The sequence below is a fragment of the Mytilus californianus genome, unplaced genomic scaffold (assembly GCF_021869535.1).
Source record: "Mytilus californianus isolate M0D057914Y unplaced genomic scaffold, xbMytCali1.0.p SCAF_7, whole genome shotgun sequence".
Lineage (NCBI taxonomy): Eukaryota > Metazoa > Mollusca > Bivalvia > Mytilida > Mytilidae > Mytilus > Mytilus californianus.
Window position 1 is genome coordinate 106,422,313 of NW_026262723.1, and position 18,446 is coordinate 106,440,758.

At 31.3% G+C, this 18,446-nt stretch overlaps 1 protein-coding gene across 1 annotated transcript; it reads left to right on the forward strand.

Moving 5' to 3' along the window:
- Positions 1-319: 319 nt before the first annotated feature.
- Positions 320-15,054, forward strand: LOC127709359 (zinc transporter ZIP11-like). The gene is made up of 10 exons (XM_052214849.1): positions 320-461; positions 2,495-2,533; positions 4,027-4,194; positions 6,838-6,940; positions 8,317-8,493; positions 10,214-10,283; positions 10,868-10,966; positions 12,010-12,168; positions 13,543-13,644; positions 14,963-15,054. Exons 1-9 carry the CDS (start codon positions 354-356, stop codon positions 13,619-13,621), a joined length of 1,002 nt encoding a protein of 333 aa, XP_052070809.1. The 5' UTR covers positions 320-353; the 3' UTR covers positions 13,622-13,644; positions 14,963-15,054.
- The last annotated feature ends 3,392 nt before the right edge of the window (positions 15,055-18,446 follow it).

Genomic DNA, 18,446 nt, shown 5'->3' on the forward strand with positions numbered 1-18,446 from the left:
TACACCCATGAAGGGTTTATCCCCATTAGGCTTATTTATTTTACACTAAGATTATGGTAAATGTAAAATTATAGATTTCAATGCCGCTTAGGACGGGTGGGGGGCTGGGGGGGAGTATTTCAGCAATTTGACCTTATGTTAAGGAAAACCATAACAAAGCAGGATACCACTTCTTTGTGTATAAACAATTACTTAATAGTCTTCAGAAGTGCGTGATTAAATGACTAAAGATTGAAAAAAAACATTTGGGGTCGTCTTTGTGTTCTGTAAATATAAAATTTTGATTAGTATTTAGATAGTTCATTTCAACGCTCTTCAAGTGAAGGAGGTTTGAAAGGGATATACATGTAAACATGATAGCTGGACAAAATGCAATTTTTCAAACTTTTCTCGGAACCCTATTTACTTGGGGATTAACAGCTCTGGGAGCTGCTTTAGTTTTTATTTTCAATAGCAGCCAGGTAGGTTTTTTTTACTTTGATCTCGTAAAACAAGTCGTACATCATGATAAAATATGACACCAACAGGTGTTGCCACATCATTAATAACCAAAGATAACATCAAAAGTTTCTTTGTGACGATAACATTCTTGTCACTTTATCAAAAGGTCACTTTTTTGTGTACAAAATATAATTCTATGATTAGAAAACCATACATTTAAAGTCCAAGGATGATATAGTTTAAATTTTTTGTCAAATTATATGTCGAATCTACATTTGTACTTCAAATTTTACCTTCTTCTTCTTTAAGTTTCTAGCTATCCTTCAATAAATGAAGATTATTTGCTGGGCGTCAACTTTAAAATTTGATTTATAATTTATAAGGTAACCAGAAAAAGAAACAAAATCAAAAATCGAAATAATATGTACATTTGAAAAATAACATTTACAATGTAGATAAAACTATATACATTTTGTACATTTGATAACAATAACAGTTATGGGTAGAAAATAGAGATTAGAGCAGATTCTGGGATCGGATACTCTTGAAACCCTGTAACAGTACTGTACTGCATGAAACTATATTTTGTGACAATTGTAACTTATCATGCTTATATATATCAGTGTAAATTTGTTTTTAAATGCATGTGTTTTATATAATACCATTACCATTTGAAACTTAGTATAGTTTTATTCAGGCAAATTCAAGCACATATATAAAAATTCACAAGACAAATTAATACAAATAATATATATATATATATATACTTTTAAAATAGTATCATAATATATTTCAAAAACAGTGCTTAGAAAGAAGCCTGGGATAACCCATAAAAGCTTACATAGTATAGCTTATTTTTAACTTTTTATTCTTATATGTGAAGAAGAATCTGCTAACCCTTTGGGAGCACCTGAGATCACCTCCTGTTTTTGTTGGGGTTCCTGTTGCCCAGTCTTTAGTTTTCTTTGAAGTGTTTGTGTACTTGTTTGCCTTTTTGTTCTTTTTTCCCATTAGCATGAGGTTGTCAGTTTATTTTTGACTTATGAGTTTTGCAAGTCCCCTTGGTATCTTCAACCTCTTTTTAAATTCTATATGTACATCAAAAACACCTAAAAAGAAATTTTACATTTTCATGTATATATTATACTGTAATTTTACCCCATGTTGTGTAGGGTATAATGTTTTGATGCGTCCGTCTGTTCGTCATGCAGTCCTGTTCTTGTCATTGCAACTCCTCTAAAACCACACAATAGAATTTCATGAAATTTTGTGGACATGATATGCAGATGTGCATATGGACAAGAAATTAAGATTCAATTTTTTTTCTAGGAGTAATGCTCCTTTTAACTTCGAATTTTAACCTAAACATACTACTGCAACAGTTTGTCATCGCAACTCCTTTGAAACCACACATTATTTCACACAGAATTTTATAAAACTTTGTAGATAATGAGGACATAATATGTAGATGTGCATATCCACAAGATATTTTTATAAATTTACTTTTATTGGAGTTATGAGTCTTTGAACTTAGGAATCTGGTGTGATTTTGTTTGCACAGTGACAATATGTGGCATTTGGGTATGTGAGCATGCACACAAAGGTTCTTTAATTTCATTACTCTTTTGTGATTTTTTTTTATCATAATACAAAAGCTTCATGAAAATATTTCCTGAATGCCAAAAATATACTATATATAGGTACATGTATATGCTTCCTTTCCTGCATCTGGAAGAAAAAAAAATGAAAAATATTTTACATACATGTATATAATGCATTTTGAGATAAATTGTATAATAGCCAAAAAATATTTTGTATTTTATTTTGATTTAATTTAGTATTTTGCAGATATATTATATAACTTATAGAGATGAGTGTAAGTTTCTTACTTCTTATTTATAGTATTATATGTAACATTCTATTAGTATCTACAGTAATCATCCACCTACATTTTGTAGAAGACAAAGTTTTAGACGATTTAATCCATACATTTTGATAAATCAACCTGATTTAAAGTAGAATAATTTAAAATGATTTGTGCTTTTGTTTACAGAGAAAAGTATTGGATGCTAGTTTAGGATTCGCAGCAGGGGTAAGATAAATTATCATTAAAGAAATTATGGTTCACTCTTTGATTTCAGGAGGAGTCGGGGAGAAGGCACTTGGAAAATATTGGGGTGTTTTTTAGGATTTCACTTTGAGGACAATTGATTTTAACTTGTTCTGGATTTTTTTATAACTATCACATATTAAAATTTTGATGGGAACTGGCAAGATGAAGTTTAAACCTTCATTACACAGGTCGTTACTCCTGAATTTAAATTTTGATGGCAATATATCCTGTTGGGTGTTATAAGGAAAAACATGGATGTCTAATCATGTTAACTGGTGGTTTTAAGTTTGAATAAAGACTTTTTATGACTGTCCAAATACTGAGAAGTTTATATAGTTGTATTGAACATCACTGGTGAATAAAAGATGTATAATTTTAACTAAGTAATTTTTACAAATTCGTCCTGGAAAAGAAAGATATGGCGTATAAATTTATGTCCCAAAATGACAGCATACATGTACATTGTACATCTGACGAAGCAAAAAAAAGCGCTTTTATTGCAGTTCTTCATCTCAGTTCTGGTGGATTGGTATTATCAAAGTTCAGGACTGATCTTGAATTTTTTTTTGGTCAGTCAGTGAAAGTGCAAATATTGGACAACTAATTGCCTGGGTATATCTTGGCTGCCAGTTTTTATTTGTGGAGGAAGCTGGAGTACCCTGAGAGAGTCGCTGACCTTCAGCAGGAAAAATGGCATTGTCAATTAAGATAGGGGTCAAATGCACCTGCCATGAGAAGAGTTATAACTCACAACCTCTGTATGGGCAGGCAAGTGACGCTGTAAAAGAAACTACTTATATATATAGTTATAATATGTTATTTATATTGAATGTTGTGATTCCTTCAAAATGGTCCAAATAACACATATCATGGACTCTACAACAAAAATTTTGTGCATGAATTAATCTTCATAAAGTCAACAGTCTTGCAGCAAGATAAAAACAATGTTTAGTACAGTATCTTGTGAACAATTTTCCAACATAAATACAGTACACACATTGTGTTTCAGTTAAACATTTGCGTTGAATGAATGAAACATTGTATTTGGCTCATTGGTGATGATATATTTATGAAGTTAAACTTATTTTATGTACATTTATTACTCTGGAAATTTCTTTTAAACAAAGAGTAGGAACATAGTAAATCATCCAAAATTATTGGCTTTACTCTAAAATACCACAAGTACATGTATCAGGGATTTCTGATTAAAGTCATCTTGTATAATCTGTGTATATGTGTAGAAATGTCAGTTATTTATTATGAAAAGAAATATCAAAGATGAATTATCTTACTTATGCTGTCAAAAGTTAAACTAAGTACAAATTTATAAGTCTTATATAGTTGACAATATTTGAAAACTTTATTAAATGTGAACATATTGTGTGGAGAAAACATGAATTTTTTTTATGGAACTATTGTTTTACAACTACAAATAATATTTGAATCAATTACATCATGTACAATGTAAATAGGTGATGACAGCAGCCTCCTATTGGTCCTTACTGGCACCAGCAATAGAAATGGCAGAATTGTCAGGGTTATATGGTAGTAATGGAGAGTGGGCATTTATACCAGTAGCTGTAGGGTTTGTTCTGGGAGCAGTCTTTGTATATGGTGCTGATGTTTTAATACCATATATTGTAAGTACATGTAGTTTTTTTCCAAAAAGGAGTTAGTAGTCGTGAGTTAAATAGTAAAAAAATGATAGTTGTGAGTTTGAGCAGTTAAAGAACATTTAGTCAAGATTCTCAGTTCTAACTTGTTCTTTATGTTTATTGCATTAGTGTACAATGTACCTTGTTTAGTCCAATTTTTAATCCATTTTATTTCAAAGGCAGACTACTTCATAAAAAATCCATCCAAATTTAATACAATAAGCCACTTCATCGTTATTGCAGCCATATTGAATAGGGGCAGTTTTTGTCTCGCCTGTCGCGGAAAGCGAGACATAGGGATTACTTTTCCCGCAACGGCTGCGATGACAGCGTCAACAATTTAGTTTTCTGCTTAAGTTAGTTTGATAGAAACTACTCGTGATAGATCATTGATATTTTGTATGAAGATGCATTACTATCAGTATATATCAGTTTGATAACAATTTTGAGGCCATGGTCCAGTGACTTTGATTTAATTAGTCATTTTCAATGTTAAGTTTTCTGCTTAAGTTAGTTTGATAGGAAGTACTTGTGATAGATCAATGATATTTGTATGAAGTTGCATTACTATCAGTACATGGTCCAGTGACTTTGATTTGATTAGCAATTTTAAATGTTAAGTTTTCTGCTTAAGTTAATTTGATATGAACTACTTGCGATAGATCAATGATATTTTATATAAAGTTGCATTACTATCAGTACATATCAGTTTGACGACTATTTTAAAGCCCTGCTCCCTAGGTCATGGTCCAGTGACTTTCAATCAATTAACAATTTTCTATGTTAAGTTTTCTGATTAAGTTAGTCTGATAGGAACTACTTACAATAGACAATATTTTCTATAAAGTTACGTTGCTGTTTGTACAACTCAGTTTATCAACCATTTGGAGGCCCTACCCACTAGTTGGTCCAGCGACTTTAAATTAATTAGCAATGTTGCTGTCCATCAGACTGTCTTTACTGAATTTTATGCCGACAGGCGAGACATATCTCTGCGTCAACAGTTTATTTTGATGGAGGGGGTAATAATAAATAAGTTTGAGAAAACCTATGCATGTTTCCAAGCAATTACTCTGTTATGTTTCAATGTTTTCCTGTTTTTTAACGCATTTTCACCATCATTATGAAAATCTGCCTCATATTCAATATGACTGCAATAACCATGAAAGGCCCTATTATGGATAATTAGACATTTATTCAGTATCCCTTTCATTGTTAATCCAGTTTCACTCATTTTGATAAAATTGAAAGTAAACAATAATGACAGGATTAGAAATCTTCAGTTGGTGCACACGGTTTCTTGTAAAAAGTAGCATACAAAAAGCAAAACTACACTACCAATGAAGCAGATTTTATTTAGTTTTCAATTTTCAGTGAGATGAATTTTCTAAGGTTAAATGATTGGCAAATTTTAATTTGAATACTAGTGTATAAATACATCCTTTAATTTAGTTGCAATTGGTTAATATTGACCTAACAACAGTGATTATTTACATATATATATTAGCTTTTTACATTCATGAATTATTGTGTTTTAAGGTCACTCCATTAAATATCATTTTGTATTTGAACTTTTGGATAACTTAATCAATAAATATTTGTAATTAAAGGACTGACAATATCCCAGAAAGAACAAATTTTGAAGAATATTCAAAATTTATGAATACTTTATTTCATCATCTAAAAATTAGTAGGTGAACCCAATTGATATTTTATCACTTTCAATAATAAAAACAGAACTGATGGTTCAGCAGCTGGTTATTACAGCTTCATATCACTATACTTTGTTATGCAGGGTTGGTCTTTATTTGATCTAGAATAAACCTTTGGGTTCACCCAATAGAAAAGAAGGATATGCCTTACAATTCATGACACAAAATCCATTCCTGCACTGAACAAAAACCGAAGTATAGGAAGAGTTATTTTATTGTTGTTCTCCATCTCAAAATCACAGCCATCACTTCAACACAGAGCAAAAGCTCAAAACCTGACTGCGAGTTTGCGACGAGCCTAGCAACAGAGAGGGTAGAAAACTAGAGAGCCTTAATTTAAACTTATACTCCAAGACACCTTGCATGGTTAACAAAATATAGTAAGATAAATGTTAACTTCAATAAAATACTTAGGATGTTTACCTGTAGAAGTCTTGTATTGTTTACAAAAATGCATTAAAGATGTAGTTAGGTCAAATTAAAGAAATCTAGAATTTAGAAGTGATACTATAAGTCAGAAGAGCATTAGTCAAGGAACGAAATAAGCTAAAAATATTGATAGGTTATGGAACTCCTTTTTGAGATATTTGATTTTTAAAAAATGCTGGGGAAAAGGTTGACTCGAAATATTTACCTTATGTTTAGTATTGGGTCTCAAATCGTAAGAAAAAAAATCTAGAATCTGCTTAAATTTTGGCAATGACCTTTTTATGAGCTGTTGAAGTCTTCTATGAAAAGAAAAGTGGGTGATATGGGGCAAAATATTTTACCCTGTATCGTAGGAAAAAACTCAAGGATTCTGAACATCTGATAAAAATTCCTAAACCTGACATGACTACATCCTTAAGTTAATTATTAAAACACATGAGTAAAATTTTAAAGATGTATTTAGTTGATCGTAAATTGTGTCTTTCAGGGAGGTGGTGGTACCAATGTAATCATGTCATTAGAATCTGAGTATAAACAGCACAAAGATGAGGATGTACAGATAAATCTTGTATCTCAAGAACAGTCATATAGTAAGCATTTGTCAGTAAAATACAATATGACATGAAGACACCTGAAACAAGATATCATCAGGGGTTTCAAAGCCTTACAGAGACTAGTTGCTTCAATCTTAATATAATCAGCTGTAAAAATGAATATTTTGACTTGTAAATGTCCTGTCTACTTTTCACTTTTGAGTCACATCCCTGATCCTATGACTGACAACACTGTTTAAGTATTGAACAAATTGATCTCCCACTATATATACAGTAGGTTTGAACCTATGTTGTTGATATAGTTTGATATTTTCAATGCCTTTATGATTTGTCCAAAGATGCAATATGCAATTGCGTTCGGCAGTAGTTTTAAATGTTGGGTTTTTTTAAATTTAGTACAAAAAGGTTGCTTGTTGTACCTGCTTACACATCTGTTTGTTTTTTATTTATTTTGTCGTTAGGAGGTACTTTTCATTTCATGATACTTTGTTACACAGGCTTGATTCTTTATTAATGAAACTATTGAAATGAAGCATTTTAAGGTCCAATCCCTTTTTTTGCTTTGTAGTTCAAAGTACTGATACATCCATTTGGTGTAATGAAAAACACACTATCATTCTCAGATATACAAATCATGGGTTATCAAGTGCTCTATATGTTAACTTTACCAGTTCAGTAGTTTTAATAATTACTTCTATAAATGTCTGCAGTTACATAAATTAAAACACCTGGTATGCAGTGTGCATAGATTCGATTTATACCACAGTTTTTCTAAACAATTAAAAATTCGTTTGCATCTTTGTCTTATATTATTTAGATAGACTGTATGATAAACTTAAAGCCATGGACAGATTTCCTTGTACATTTGAAAATGATTTTTTTCTTATTTTGTTCAAAGCTTCCTGCAAGGATTCTGATATTTTTATAATTGTGGTCAGCTCTTCAGTACATTTATATAATGATTCTGTGATGATCATTCACACAAAAAAGATTTATATTGAGACTTGTGTATATCAGTATCTGCATAAAGTAAACTTGATATTCTGTACAATAAATGAATGTTATGCATAAATTTGAAAAGAATGTGGCTTTACAAATGAATATGGAGTGAACTGTGAAGTTTTCAATTAATTTGGTCAGAATAACCTTTATTGTCAACCGTTAAAGGTCCTCTTTTCCCTTCCTTTAGTTTCAAATGAGGATATACATTTTCTTGTCATTCATCACATCATATTAATTAGTTGCAGTAGTAGATGGGTAAAGTGTTTGTTTTTACATAATTTTCACAAAAGTTTTACGGTCCATGGTCATGTGGCATACCCTATTCTCACCCTAATTTTCAAGAATATAATTTTAAATTACTTAATTAAACTCTTAGAGTGTTTATTTCATTTGTGATAATTTTGTTGCAGATTATTCTAGATCTGAATATAGTACAGATCCGCAACGGCGGAAACCAGTACAAGGAGGATTAATATCTACAGAGGACCAAACTAATATTGTCAATAATGAGTCGTTATCATCTCAAGATACAAGATGGAAAAGAATTTTGCTACTTATCATTGCTATAACAGTACATAACATTCCAGGTATTTATTTTTAATCTAGCATAAGACATTTATTATTTATTTATCCAATTTGCACCAAAAATACAGATGTAAAGACACCACAAGCACCTGAAAGGTAATAGATAGGTTTTGATATCACATAATTTGACTGTGAGTTATTTCCCTTGGCCACCATTTTGGAGAGGTAAATCATTTATCATGTATTGAACATTTTATACGATTGATTTTCACTAGAATTGTTTAATTTAAATTTGAAATATATACCTTTAAAATCTAATGCAATGTCCTTCATGAAATCAGAATATTTTTAAGAGGTGTAGGACAGAGGCATATATATTTATTTCAATACTTTTATTAGAAAAACATGTTACCTGCCTAAACATGTAGTACAGTCACATACATTTTGTACTTTTAAATTGGAAAGATTTAGATTAAGTCAATATTAAAATTTCAGTAAAAGAAATTATGGAACAATTAGATCATAGTTTATATGTACACAGCTCTTTTAATTTTTTCTCAAAATGAATTTATGTTTTTGCAAACGAAAACATTCTATATATGGAGAAAGTATCCCTATTAAATTCCATGACTACAAGACATCTTTTCTCATTGATTTAGTTCCAATGGAACTTTCTGAATAAATTTACATTGTTATTGAATTAATAAAACTTGCACAAAGCAATCTCTGTGTAGAGGAGTTAATAAAAACATAGTCAGTTATTGTAAGAGAGCACTCATATAATGCATTAGTCTAAGATAGCTTTGACGTCCTATGTCCTTTATGAGAGAGAGACAATTATTAGAAGAGAGCACTCATATAATGCATTAGTCTAAGATAGTTTGACATCCTCCTGTTCATGTGGATTCATTATTATTTGTTGGATACCAATTTTCGTGGATGTTGTGGGAACAGGTGAACGACGAAATTAAAAGATCAACGAATAACAAATTTCCTTTAGGCTTGTATGCAGACTTCGGCAAAACCAAGAATTCAATATCCACGAACATGCAAGTTTTCCTTAATCCACGAAAATTGGTACCCATGAAAATAAATGAATCCACAGTATGTCCTTTATGAGAGAGAGACAGTTATTAGAGTTACCTTTGTCGTACAGTGACTTATATTTGGTAATTTCTGTGTCATTTGGTCTCTTGTGGAGAGTTGTCTCGTTGGCAATTATACCACATCTTCTTATTTTTATATTGACGTCCTATGTCCTTTATGAGAGAGAGACAGTTATTGGAAGAGAGCGCTCATATAATGCATTAGTCTAAGATAGCTTTGACATCCGATGTCCTTTGAGAGAGAGTCAGTTATTGGAAAAGAGAACTCATATAATGAATTAGTCTAAGATAGCTTTGACATCTGATGTCCTTTATGAGAGAGAAACATTAACTATGAAGCAAATGATATATGTTTCATCTGCTTGACAATGGGTCAATCACAATTTCAATATTTTCTGTATGGACTGACCTCCAAGGGCCCCCATTAAGTCCTAAAATGAACTTCAAACAAGGTATGCTTTGGTCCTTTCTTTTACTGAAATTCATAATTTGTCTTTTTATTATTGACAGATTTTGAAACAGTAATGCATTTTGAGAATATTGAAACCATAGTAATAACTGATTGATTTCAATATTACTGTTGATTTTTTTTAAATTGGTCATATAAATGATCACTGATTTCTCTATTGAACTATAATAACAAACAAATCTTCATCATGAATGATAATTTTTTCAGAGGGTTTAGCAGTTGGTGTTGGGTTTGGTGCGGTTGGAAGAACTCCTTCAGCAACATTTGAAAAAGCAAGGTAAGTTTCAAAATCTTCAACAGTGACTTTAAACTTAGAGAAGGATTTTAATTTAAGTTTCTTATCATTTCCAAATATAACCAAAACCGAAGGAAATGTATAAAAAAACTGTATTTTTAATACTAGATTTCATAACAAGTCACATTTTTTTTTAAATTCTTCCTAAAAGATTGTTATGCAACTCATATTTTAATTTTTTCAAGTGTATGTAGGTAAGTTTGCTTAGTTTACTTGTCTCAGAGTGTTCCACAAATTTTGCAACATAGGATACATATATCTCTGAAATAATGCTCAGAGAAGCTTTTACTTATATAAATGATCAAGATAAAAATTACAAAAGTAGCTTTTTTGATGGGGTTACAAAAGTGCAAAGCAGCTTGTAGTATGGTAATGTAGGGCAGATGGGTTGAATGATAAGGATAAAATGGTTCCTAATTTTAGTAATTAACTCCTTATACATTTGTTCTCCTGCTGTTATGGAATTGTTTGAGGAATTTTTCCTATTTTTCTATTGGAAGGTATCACATATTACATTTATAAAATCAACTGATATGAACTAGATTAATTTATTGTTTTTTCTGTAGAAATTTAGCAGTAGGTATAGGTATACAGAATTTTCCTGAAGGATTGGCAGTTAGTTTACCTTTACGTGGTGCTGGTATGTCAACATTAAAAAGTTTTTGGTAAATATTATACTTATATTATAAATATTGATTTGCAACTCAGTGCTGTGCACAACCCTGGATATGGAAATTCTAGGGTTCTGTCTTTTTATCTAAATGATATTGTAAGCAAAAGAAGTTTTGGATAAACATCAATGAGAAAAAAACCCAATAACACAAATTATCAAAAGACATTAGCCATGCTTACATTTCTGTATAGATTTAAGATTTCAACATGTTTAATGAAATTTATGTGTGAAAGGTTTATAGTTATCAATTACTCTGTTGACCTCACAAATTAGTGCAACTCCCTTAGTTTCATGATAGTTATAGCTCTTGTAAATGTAAAAGACTTGTACATGAATAATAGTAAAACTATCATGCTTTACTTTTCTGTGTAAATATTACACTGGAATTTGAAATGGATTCCCTGAAAATGTTCTGCTTCAATTATATTCCAGGTACCTGGCAGAATGGCATTTATCACAATGTTCTTTGAATGAAAGTTTATTTATTAAAGGCACTTCATTTCCTAAAAAGAAAATAACATTATCACCTTCGAGATGATGATGATAGATGGCTATTTAACGTCTAGCAGCAAATTGAATGCACATTCAGGACAGGAACATATCCATGTGATATGAATATTAACCCTACTTTCTACTAAGACTACACGCTGAGCCAGATTTTTAGCATGCTATTTCAAAAGGTTACAGTCCGCAGGAAGACATGTAACTACCTGGACACATTATTTTGAATCCAACATGACCAGTCTTTGCTCTTACTCCTTAAGGCTGTGTGCTTATCGGAGAAGTAGCAAATACCAATTTAAAAGTCTTTAATTTTAACCGGCCTAGGTTTTATCTCCTCCAAGGTGACATTGAACTCATTTAACAAATACAAGTAATAGTCATGTCAGGGACTCTGACTTATTGCAGGTAAGTTGTGTTGGGTTGTATTTAGTTTATTGAAGTAAATTTCTAATCTGCCTATTTTGTATGAAAAAAGCCGACAAAGGTCTGTGACAGAGAATTTTATTTGTGACATTTTTCAAATGTTTACAGGTATGGTCAGCTAAGTGGAATGGTGGAACCTATAGCTGGTTTATTTGGTGCTGTAGCTGTTGTTATAGCACAGCCTTTATTGCCTTATGCATTAGCTTTTGCTGCAGGTGCAATGATATATGTGGTTGTAGATGATATAATCCCAGAAGCACAGACATGGTTAGTAGTTTTTTTGCTGTCAGAAATATGATCCTATCAATTCTCATACATAATAAGCCATAGGATAAACATTAATATGGTAAAATGTTAAAATAAGTCACCTCTTTGATATTTTGAATATCATGCAGTTATGAACTAAACACATTGCAAATTATCTGCCATGATTAAGTATAAACAAAATATAACAACTATAAATACACTTCAAATTTTCTTCTATGGGAAATAAAAAAAAGATCTAATATTGCATGATAAACTGTAAATTTTCTCCAATGGTTACATCTCAAAAAAATTATGGCGTATAAGCTCCCATGGTCAATCGTAAATTATTACAAGATTATTACTGGGTAAGTTTTTCTCCAATGGATAAATGTCAAACAATCATGCTGAATTGTCTTCCATGGTTATTACATTATTATTAACATTGTAAATTTTCTACAATGGTTAAATGTCAAAACAATTATGGTGAATTATCTCCCATGGTTAAGTGTAAAATAATTACATGATTATTAAAGCGTTAAATTTTAATCAATGTTTAAATGTTGAGACAATATTGACTTATCTCCCATGGTTAGGTGTAAAATTTATAATGATTAACATAAAATTGAGAATGGAAATGGGGAATGTGTCAAAGAGACAACAACCCGACCAAAGAGCAGAAACATGCATTTTTTTTCCAATGGCTAATGCCAAAACAAGCATGGTAAGTTATCTCCCATGATTAACTGTAAATTTATTACATGATTATTATCATTGTAAAATTTTTCCAATAGTTAAATGTCAAAACAATTGTTGTGAATTGTCTCCCATGGTAAGATGTATAACATATTGCTTGATTAAACATTGTAAATTGTTTTCAATGATTAAATGTGAAAACAATTAATGTGAATTATATCCCATGTTTAAGCATAAAATAGAAAGAATTATTATGGTGAATAACCATATAAGATAGAAAGAACAAAATATTCCATTACTAAATACATTGAAAGGATTATTTTTGAAAATATGAAAAAAAGACATTTTTAAATTATTTTAATTGTAAACATGTAAATGTATTTACTTTAAATACTGTGATTTCATTATTTTTTTTATATTTTTGGGATATTTATTTTTGTATCATTTTGAATCATGCATTAAACTAAGTACAGATTGTTCAAACAAAGAAATCAAGTGTTCACAAAGATGCAAGTTTTTCTCAATCCATAAAAATTGGTAATCGCAATTTTTTTTTAATAATCCACAGAATAAAGATAAAAAGATGTGGTATGATTGCTAATCCACCAAAGACCAAATGAAAAGAATCAACAACTGCAGGTCACTGTATAGCTTAAGTAAATTATATTTAGATTATATTTATTGAATTGTATTTACTTTCAGTGGAAATGGTAAAGTAGCTTCATGGGGTGCAGTTGTAGGTTTTGTTGTAATGATGTCATTAGATGTTGGTCTAGGATAACTTAGTCATAGGATAATTAGAAGGTAAGGTCAAAAGTGAAAGTATTTGACAATTATTGAATTACCTTATAAAAAGACATTGGAATGACAAGTACTAAACATAAACTTTTGTGGAATATGGCTTTTGAAATGACCAAAATAAAAGTGCAGATGTAAAGACGCCACAAGCACCTGAAAGGTAATAGATAGGTTTTGATATAACATAATTTGAGTGTAAGTTATTTCCCTTGGCCACCATTTTGGAGAGATCAATGGTTGATTTTCTTATTTAAATTCAAACGTGGTACAAATAAGTCTGATAAAAGTTCCTTACTAGATCACAGTGATGACCCAAGCAAGACTAAAAGAAATTAAAGTTTTTCAGAAAACAACTTGTTCTTAAGTCTAGCAGTCAGTATAACAAGTTGAATTTGGCTGATTTATGAAGGAATAATGAGCTATGGTAACAAAAGGGAAGTAACTCTTGATCAAATTGTGTCAATTGGAACCTATCTGTACCCAACTTCCAAGTTTCAAATACCACGACTTTCATCATAGTTTTATATAACAAAAAGAGACTCAGATGCTAAAATAACATCTTGAATGATAGACAATTATCAATCCCACTTGTTTAGCTTTATATAAGTTGCTGTAAACAGTGACTGGTGGTGAATAAACTAAACTGAATATCTGCAACCTACACCTAATTCCTTGTTAGACTAAGAAAGAAACAATGACCACCACTGGTCAGATTTAATTTGATTTAAGAAGTAGTTTTTGTCATAGGTTTGTTATCTCATTATACATTAATCCAACATCTCCTTTATGCATATTTTTACAGCTGTCAAAGTTTAAAGTAGATGTGATGTAGGCGTTATGGGAAATAATAAAAAATAAATTATGCATTTAGAATTTGTTGAATTGCATCTTAACAAAATCAAGTAAAAGGCACGTGTAGCATTTATAATTGCACAGATTACTGCCCTATTATGTATATACTTTTACCTATTATGTCCTCAGTGTTAGTGTTTATTTGTATTAATTGACAGATTACTGCCCTATTATGTATATACTTTTACCTAGTATGTCCTCAGTGTTAAGTGTTTATTTGTATTAATTGACAGATTACTGCCCTATTATGTATATACTTTTACCTATTATGTCCTCAGTGTTAAGTGTTTATTTGTATTAATTGACAGATTACTGCCCTATTATGTATATACTTTTACCTATTATGTCCTCAGTGTTAAGTGTTTATTTCAGAATATTCAGTGGATATAAATCCTTTGTGATTATAAATTTCAAATGAGAGTTGCCTTAAAGATAATTTTTTCTAGTTAAATAATTCTTCTTTCTTTTTCAGTATGGCTCCTTCACTGAAGATCTGTGATGAACTTCATTCATATAATAATATAGGACTTTATATTTTATGCTCAATAAAAATATTGATATTTACATTTTGCATGATTTAAGGAATTTGGCAACTGTACCAATTATTAAGTGTTGGATGATTATTATTTTTTTTTAATCAATTATCTACCTCCAATTTATTGACAGCCTTGGTGGTCTAGTGGTAGCGTGCTTGCCTCGATTACTGGAGGTCGTGGGTTTGAACCCTGGCTGGGTCAACCCAAAGACTTAAAAATTGGTATTTGTCGTTTCTCTGCTAAGCAGACAGCATTTAGGAGTTAGAGCAAAGACAGGCTCTGCCTGTCAGTCTTGTACAAAGCATGGTTTATATTTCATATCACATAATCATGATCATGATCTCATCCTGAATATGCATTTAATTTGACACTGGATATTAAACAGCCATCCATCCAATTTATTGACCACTTTTTTTAAATATTACATTGAAAGCATTGACTGTAGTACAGACCCCTTGGAAACATGTGAAGGTATCTGAAATTTTTTTCATCAAAACATTGTAACTTCAAAGCTTTGAAATCAATAGCTAGTTTTCATTAAAAATGGTTAAAATGTCTATATATTAAACTTTCAATTTATCATGCTTTGCATGGTCAGCATCCCATTTTGTACAGTATAGAATCAGTCTACAATGGGCAAAGGGAAACCAATTGTGTTAAAAGTGTGTAATAAAAGAATCAAATTGGTAATTGTTAAATAGACTATTTGAACCTTACACATTAGGCATAGCATCTAAGGGGTCCTTTCTGTAAATTTTATGAAAACAGGTGTTAGAAGCCGAAGGACATGGTTGCTGCAACAGATTCCACTAAGCTCTTCAAGACAGCACTTTCATCATCTCAGACATAAAATGTATTAGATGTCCTTCATAAATAAATTTTTTCCTTAAAGACAATGAATACAGAAGGGTAGTTCCGTATTTGTAGCTGACCTACATTTAGCTTTGGCAACTAGATAGATCTTCGTTTATATGCCTTTATGATATATACATATATACTACCCATCTATGCAGTGAACACATTTTCAGGGGCGGGTCCAGGTAAGGGCGTAATGGGCGTACGCCCCCCCTTTTAAAAAAAAACCAAAAAAAAAACTATCCTTATCTGCTTATATTGTATTGAATATGGCAATTTATCATATTCAGTAATTAAACACATACTCTGATTTCTTTTATACTGATTCCCCCATCCGATGGGTGACTTGGACACCTTTTTTAAACAACCAAAGCGGTAAGTAAATCTATACATGAAATGGTTGTTTTGTGTGACACTTCCCCAATGGCCATTCTACATCTACCCGGGGGATACTCGCTATATATATGATACCGGGGAATGTTCTGACAAACGGGGTTGCATTTTCAACTAAATTGTCTGAAATGGGGTTATGTTTTTTTCGCCTTGCATTGGAAGGGGTCAGATTTGACTATCTAGAACGGGGTATTATAAATACAATGTTACACTATTGTTTCAGATAAGGGTGAATGTTTGGTACCATTAAAACGTTTAAACCCGCTGCAACTGGTTGCATCTGTCCTAAGTCAGGAATCTGATGTTTAGTAGTTGTCGTTTGTTGATGTGGTTCATAAGTGTTTCTTGTATAGATTAGACCGTTGGTTTTCCCGTTTGAATGGTTTAACACTAGTAATTTTTGGGGCCCTTTATAGCTTGCTGTTCGGTGTGAGCCAAGACTCCGTGTTGAAGACCATACTTTGACCTATGATGGTTTACTTTTATAAATTGTGGCTTGGATGGAAAGTTGTCTCATTGGCACTCATACCACATCTTTTTATATCTACTAAATTGAAAACAACGTTCAAACCTATGATTGCGTTGGATAAAAACCACAGTCTTTTATACGTGTGCATGCAAAACAAATTTCTTGGTAAAGGGGTCTAAATACAGCACAAACAACATTTTCCAAAAGACCAAAACAGTGAAAAGGTATATTTTAACAAAACAGGTATATATATATATCAAAAGTTCAGAAAAAGCTATCGTTAAAGATTTATTTTCCATTTTTCATGCCCATTTCATATAACCTTTTAACTGAATTCATAACTTCTTCCAAAGATTTGATATCCACATGTTAATCAATACATAATTTGAATGATCCGAAGGCAGACTATTTTCACCAATTTGTCTATCATGGAGTCTGTTATAATACTTCATAATTTGATGCTAAATTGCTGAAATCCAGGAGCTTCTGACCTTCCCCACGGACCCTATACCAGGGCAACCGGAATTACGCCTCCCGTTCATAAAATCCTGGCCTAGGACTATTGAAATGTAAAGTAACGCCCTATACCCTAGAATTTGGAATTTCTCGTTATTGGTCTACTGCTGTTAAGATCCATCCAATCATTTTAATATACCATAGACAATTAATGGAGAGAATTTGGCATAAAAAATATCAAATCCTGACACTTTAACTATAAAATATACATGCTCCAAGTCAAAGAACAGTTATATTAGTGCATTTCACAATTATTTTATGTTTTTTAGCCAAAAAAAGGTCCAAAAAAATTTTTGCCTCGCTCCAATCGGCAACAGATTGTATTCTACGCCCCCTCTTTCAAATATCCTGGGAACGCCCCTGATTTTGCCAAAGCTAGTGGAAAAGAAACCTAATGCTATGTTTATACACTAGGTTTACTTAATCACAATAACAGTTGGCCGTTTTTTAACTCCTCTTCAAACTGATCAACTGGTGAACTTTTTAGCCAACTGCTAGTGAACATAGTTCGAAATGGAGTGTGTAGTGTGATAAAATAATATTTAAAGATCACCAAACTCTAATGATTGACTCAGTTTCTTGCGGAGTTTGGAACTATCAAACACCTAGATATCAGGCATACCATTTAAACAAATAGATTAATTGGTACTGTGAAAGGTCTAAGCACAGTTATTGTGTAATTTTGTTTGTCTTATCAACATTTTTTTTGGTCTGCACATTTTATTTCTGAAAACAAACAATACTTGATGTGGGAAAAGTTCTTGTCAGACTGCTATGTACAATTGATGAGTTTTGCTGACCCATTGCCAATGTATCACTTTTAATCAATAAATGGCGGGTCTTAAAAACTGAACACCTAAAAGGAAGGCATCTTCATGCAACACCTTTCAGTCACAAGGAATATCCAATGACCTCTATTGCGTTATATGATTGTTTCCCTCCATATCATTCAAGACGAGATCATTTTTTTTCTGGTATAGGATTACTGAAAAAAAAAACCTTTCATTAGTTTGCTGCTTTTAAATGTTTATATTACTTACACAGTTATAAACTGTAACATGGATATGCAGCTCCCTGGCCTGGACTATTTAAAAATAAAAGATTCAAAGTATATAATAAACTGTTAACACAGAGATATGTCTCGCCTATTTGTTATTTTGATAATGCAAATGTTGAAATTAAAATAG

Bases quoted from the DNA above. Each gene is read 5' to 3' on its own strand.
- LOC127709359 (XM_052214849.1), top strand. From the start codon at position 354: ATGATAGCTGGACAAAATGCAATTTTTCAAACTTTTCTCGGAACCCTA. The intron at 2,534-4,026 runs GTAAGATAAATT...CAATGTAAATAG, and splicing joins GTTTAGGATTCGCAGCAGGG to GTGATGACAGCAGCCTCCTA. The intron at 10,284-10,867 runs GTAAGTTTCAAA...TTTTTTCTGTAG, and splicing joins GCAACATTTGAAAAAGCAAG to AAATTTAGCAGTAGGTATAG.